Below are 6,000 nucleotides of genomic sequence, written 5' to 3'. Positions count from 1 at the left end.
TTATAGGCCTCCCTTATTTGAAAGTAGTGAAGCCAATCTCGCACTTTATCCTTTAGTTTCTCAAAACTCTGCAATTTCAGTTTGTCACCCTCCTGTTCCAAAATCTCCCAATATTTTGGCCAGTTGGCCTCCATATTGAGTTTTTTCAGAGCCTTCGCTTCCATAGGTGATAGCCACCTTGGGGTTTTATTTTCAAGTAAGTCTTTATATCTTGTCCAGACATTAAACAATGCTCTTCTGACAATATGATTTTTAAATGCCTTATGTACTTTAACCTTGTCATACCACAAATGACAACCTTCTGAATGGCAAGTCCTAGGCTCTGTCGTTTAATCCACAGTGCCACCTGCGTCCCATAAAATAAGGGGTTACACAGATCATATATAGCCTCTGACTAAGCATGCATATAACTGGAATGTTAGATTATACAAACTGATGTCTTGAAACTGCAGTAATTAGGGAGTAAGTTGAACACAGCCTGTAAGTTGGGAACCACAATCTCATTCCAGTTATCAGAGATGGTACAAAAACACTTATTTGTCCAAAGTTTATTCCAGCAGGTGGGCATAACCCCCGATGCATGTAATAATTATCAATAAATAGTCATGTTCTGAAAGCATGGCACAGCTCAACAGCACTCAGCACCTTTTACTATTAAAAAATACTGACTTCTATAAGGATATTTCCATGAGTGAAAGATAACCACACTTTAACATATGATGTTTGACCATTGGGCCACGAAGTCTGTTTAAACCGCCAATGGCTCTCTGTGGTTTCAGCTCAAGGTTTCTCTCAGCTCCAAAACCCAACATCCTTTTAAGGCTAGGGAAGGTTTTGTATTTGATACATGTTCTCTAAAACTGAGCTACAGCCCCTCTCCTGACAAGTCTTCAGTTTAGGGAAGTTCTTTCCCAAATCTTCCTCCATTTTTTGGTCCAGTTTGTCCTCCCTGCAGTGGCGTTTTTCTTATCCGTGCCCAATAGCTGAAGGTGGGAAAACCAACACCACTTGTCCTCAGCTTCGTTGGGATGTTTGGCTGGCATGTGATGCAGCAGTTTTCTCCAGAATTGCTTATTCACAGTGGGAGAGGCAGATGTTTTCCAGGTAACCCTGGGCAAAACCCTGAGAGCTATCTTCACATTGTGAGGTAATGACTGAGGCTCCTGGAAAGACTTGAACTGAATTAGGATGAGTTTTATTGCCTTATCTTCCAGGACAGTGTTGACGGCTGTTTCAAGCTCAAAGAGGGCTGGGCCATTGACATAGTTTGGACTTAACACCACAATCACCCGTCTGCTCTTCTTGACAGCATTTACAATGTCATCAGTGTATGCTGGGAAAAGAAAAAATATATATGTTAAGTTGTGGGTGAACATATCAGACGACACAGTGATTCTTCAAACAGCTCTTGTTTATTCACAGAACAGAACAGAACTGACTGAAGGGTTCATCCAGCCTGCTTATATAGAGCTCCACTAGAACGCAACAGTAACCATTTTCTGTAACTATCCAATCACTGAACGTCACTTTCAATCCCTTATTTGCATATGTGGACCTGAGTGAAAACTATCTACAGTATCCCCCTGCTGGCCCAGGGTGAGAACTTCAGTACATAACAATATATTATTACCAACTTATCATACAAAACATGCTGCCTCCCTGCAGATATTCTTATACCCTGGCACAGAATGCTGAATGCAAGGATGATGAAAAACATCTGTGGTGAAGAACGGCAGAAACTGGAATGTGCTTGAATGTGCTTTAAACCTGATGGACAAGGGAATGTTGAAGAGTCCTATTCCTCATTCCAGTCCTACTTCCAACTGACATTCTAGCCACACATGCCACACTCCAATCCATCAAAAGGCTTTTTCTAAGGGCTGTGTAAGGGGCAGAGTAAGGGTTTCTTTTCCAAACCCACCATGAACCAGCTGTAGTCTTTGAGCCTTGAGAAAGAGATGAAGGAACAGCCCCCCCAAGCTGAAAACCTGCAATTCATCTACCAAACCCAAGTCTTGTTCTGTTTTCTTAAAGCATGAAATAAAATGTTTCACAGCGTTTTAGGAAGAGGGAGGAATTGTGCTTGCAAACCCTTTGCTCCATCCCATGTGAACTAAGAATAAGCATGTCTGTGAGTTAGAAGTATTAGTTATCTTATTTCGCAAAAAATATATACCTCCTCCTTGTTGTTGTTGTTGTTGTTGTTGTTGTTGTTGTTGTGTGTGTGTGTGTTTTAAAAAACTCAAAGCTAATTACAAAAATTTTAAAAAATGTAAATCTCACTGAGTTTAATGAAGCTCACTTCCAGGTAATTAAAAGTAGAGGATTGTAACTTAAGGCACAAATTTGGTGGCTGCTTCCTTGTCCTATTTTCTCATTGAAAATCACCCTCCCCCAAGCGCTGGTGGATTTTAGGGCGCCAAGCCTAGGGGGCACTGCAGGGCGCCACAACTATGACGTAGCAAAGCGAGCAGAACAGAAAGCGAGAGGTGAAGGAATGCCAATTTTGCTGTGTATGCAAATCTACACATGGACATTAGGGGCAGATAAAGTTTCCTAACACAAATAGAGGTGTTTGAAGAGTTGGTTTTATTATTATGCAATTATGTGAGATGTTACCTCCTCCTGGAAGGATGTCCCGCTCAGTGAGACATAGCTTATATTCATATTTGTTTTCTAAAACTTGAGGGAGAATCTCCAAAGCAAATGTTTCCTCATTGAGTAGCGTGTGATCTGCTTCAGGGAGATCTGGTTTTGCACAGGACACAAATGCATCAAATTCTTTGCCATCTAAAAAAATTTAAAGGACAAAGTTAAATGAAGCAGCGAAGAAGCAAGCATCCTTTAAAGAAAGATGAGAGGTGAGAAAAGACGGGAGGCAACAACATTTTTCTGAAATAGTGGGGCATGGCTATGGAAGACGAGTCGGATGAATCCCCCTTATTTTTCCTCTTAAAGGAGACCAGCTGTAGAGATGGTAAAAAGTACTACTGAAAGCACAATGGAAAATACGAAAAAGTGAAAGGCAAATTAAAATCCCCCCTTTGTTTCTTAGCAGTAAGCAGACACATCTCACTTTCAAATCTCACTTTCAGCCATAACCTCTCTGAGTCAAACCACCATCTCTGGTATTCTGGGTGAACTGTACCCTAGATGCAAATACGCCTTGCCCAAACAGCTAGTTATTCCATATTGAACCGAGCAGGGACTCCGCTACATTCGTCAAGACAAAGCGCTTTATTTGCATTATAACACCATGACACCATGGTGGGACGCAGGTGGCGCTGTGGGTTAAAGCCTCAGCGCCTAGGGCTTGCCGATCGAAAGGTCGGCAGTTCGAATCCCTGCGGCGGGGTGCGCTCCCGCTGCTCGGTCCCAGCGCCTGCCAACCTAGCAGTTCGAAAGCACCTCCGGGTGCAAGTAGATAAATAGGGACTGCTTACCGGCGGGAAGGTAAACGGCGTTTCCGTGTGCGGCTCTGGCTCGCCAGAGCAGCGATGTCACGCTGGCCACGTGACCCGGAAGTGTCTCCGGACAGCGCTGGCCCCTGGCCTCTTAAGTGAGATGGGCGCACAACCCCAGAGTCTGTCAAGACTGGCCCGTACGGGCAGGGGTACCTTTACCTTTACCTTTTACCATGACACCAGATGGCATTGTGGAGTGCCATCTTTAGCCAACGGGATTTCCCTGTATGAAGTTTACAACACGTTTAACTGAATCGCTTTTCTTGATGTGTCTAGATCCACCCCAGAGATTGCCAGGTTTTTCCTGTAGCTTTTCAATGCCTGTTTTGTTCTCCTCTCTTCCTCTTCTGTTTTTTCATCTGCCATTCAACAGAGTGTCAGGGGACTGCCATCGGAACAGGGAAGGGAGGCAGAGGGGCAGTTGGAATACAGGGAACCTCCGAAAATCTTTAGAAGCAGTTCCTCTTCCTGCGGTGGGGAAAGCCACACCTCCAGTGGGGAAGAGGGGAAGGGACCAGAGGACGCTGCTGGGAGCCCCAGCACCGTACCCGGTCAATCTGAGGGTAGGGGAAGCCACACCTCCCAGGTAAAGGAGGAGAAAGGGCTAGAGGATGCTGCTAGGAGCCTCGACTCCTTGCCAAGCCAGCCAGGAGGGAAGCACGCCTCTTCCGTCGCCCACCTTGCGCAGAGGTGTAAAACTCAAAGAAGGAAGGAAAAGGCTGGGGGTGACTAAGCTCTTATGTTGGGGGAGGACCCGGAAACGACCACTCCCGGATACTGCTAGCGATTGAGGCAGACATGAACTGATGGTTCTGCACTGTAAATAGTTTTGCACCAAAATAAAACCTGTTAAAGACAGGTCGGAGTCCTGCCTGGTTACTCACGAGCAACCACCACTGACATCTGACTCAAAGTTTCTCTCTTTGGATATCTAATGCCCAGGGTTGTATTATATCCTGATAAAGCTTGTGGTGGCTGATGCCTATTGGAACTCTTAGGGCACAAAGGTCCATGGTAGGCAGAGGCAGGGACAACAACAAGGCGGGGCCAATTGGTCCTAGTTTTTTCTCAATCTCTTCTCTGCCAAGTTCTAGAAGGGCATCCCTGGGACGGAGGAGGAGGAGGAGGAGGAGGAAGCTGATAGGCAATGCTCCTTCCTGAGTTGGTTATAAGAAAGATGGCATTCTCTGTTCCCCCATGTCCCACCTGAAGGCTGGTGCCAGTATGTTCTCAGCACAGTCCAGATCCCTGCTCTTGGAGATCTTGAATATTAAATATGGGTTTGGGGTTTTTTTGTAAAAGCGAAGTATTTTTTTAAAAAAAAATCAATATATTTGTATGGTTTCATTGCATGCATTGCTTTGATTTGCATACGCTGCCCTGTTGTTGGCAGGTGGCAAATGAATTTAATGAATAAATTATATTTTAAAATTACGTGCCAATTTTCTTGCAAGTATTTGTTACACAGTTGCCAATAAACCTTGAGCAGCTCAATGTAACAAAATAAGAGCATCTCATATACTATTTCATGTATATCTTCTTCTTCTTCTTCTGTTTTGTTTCTACATGGGTACTATTTCTTGTTCCTTCCTGTTTATCATGTCTTATCTGGACGCTTGTAATCTTGTACTTTCCCTTTTTCTATAAAGAATATATGAAGGAAGGAAGGAAGGAAGGAAGGAAGGAAGGAAGGAAGGAAGGAAGGTGGGAGGAAGGCAGAGGGCAGATTGAGGCTGGTGGGGCAATGCCCCATTTACCCTAATGGAGCAGATTCCATTGGCTATTGTTTTTTCTATGGCAGGGAAGCATGGAACACAGTGATGTGTGTATAACGACATTTTTCATTAGAAGTACAAGACTCCAAAGTGTAACAATGAAGCTGATGTTATTAAACAGGATAAAGAACAGAATACAGCACCCGCTACCCCTGCTAGGCATAGTGTAAAGAGTCACACCGAGGGTAAAAAAAAAATCACCCACTCCTCTCTTCATATGTATGCAATGAGACATGGCTGTCCATCTGCCGCACAAAAGTACAAACATTGACACTGCTGTTCTCAAAATTATGCGCTCACCCCTCACCTGGCTTGTGAAAGACCCCTTGGCTCGCGCAAGAGTGCAGGGCCAAAAGACGGGACATTTCGGGATCCAATCAGAAGCCAGGATGGCTTCTGTGATTCCGGGATGTCCCAGTAAAATCAGGGGTACGGCATCTTCATCTTTCAGAATGAATCCTTAAAAACACCAAAAAATAGTTGGTTCTTAATTTGACCAGCAGAGGCCACTACAAGACAAGAGAGTGTTAACTGTCGGTTTCTTACACTACAAAGTGTAAGCTGGGGTTCAAGAAACTGAGGTAAGTTTCACCTGTTAACAAATTTCTCACATGAAAGTCACTTCCTTGTAGACAACTGAGTGAACCCCCTGTGCAGACGTGTGTGTGTGTACATATGGTGCACACATTCTGGGAAACTGTGGTCAACCACAATATTTCAGAACATGTACATACCACACATGTAGTATCTTCATAGGTCAT

The 6,000-nt window shown here is 44.2% G+C and overlaps 1 protein-coding gene across 1 annotated transcript in view; it reads right to left on the bottom strand.

Moving 5' to 3' along the window:
* Positions 1–533: 533 nt before the first annotated feature.
* IL18RAP (interleukin 18 receptor accessory protein) overlaps positions 534–6,000 on the bottom strand; it is a 25,684-nt gene continuing 20,217 nt past the window's right edge. The window contains exons 10-11 of the mRNA XM_079972745.1: positions 2,620–2,790; positions 534–1,333 (exon numbers count right to left, since the gene is read on the bottom strand). Of these exons, the coding sequence (XP_079828871.1) occupies positions 891–1,333; positions 2,620–2,790 (614 nt within the window). The 3' untranslated portion in view covers positions 534–890. The remainder of the gene's footprint in view (positions 1,334–2,619; positions 2,791–6,000) is intronic.

The sequence above is a fragment of the Podarcis cretensis genome (assembly GCF_951804945.1).
Source record: "Podarcis cretensis genome assembly, chromosome: 4".
NCBI classification, from domain to species: domain Eukaryota; kingdom Metazoa; phylum Chordata; class Lepidosauria; order Squamata; family Lacertidae; genus Podarcis; species Podarcis cretensis.
Note: the sequence above shows the minus strand (reverse complement) of the source record. Positions and strands in the feature narration are given on the sequence as shown.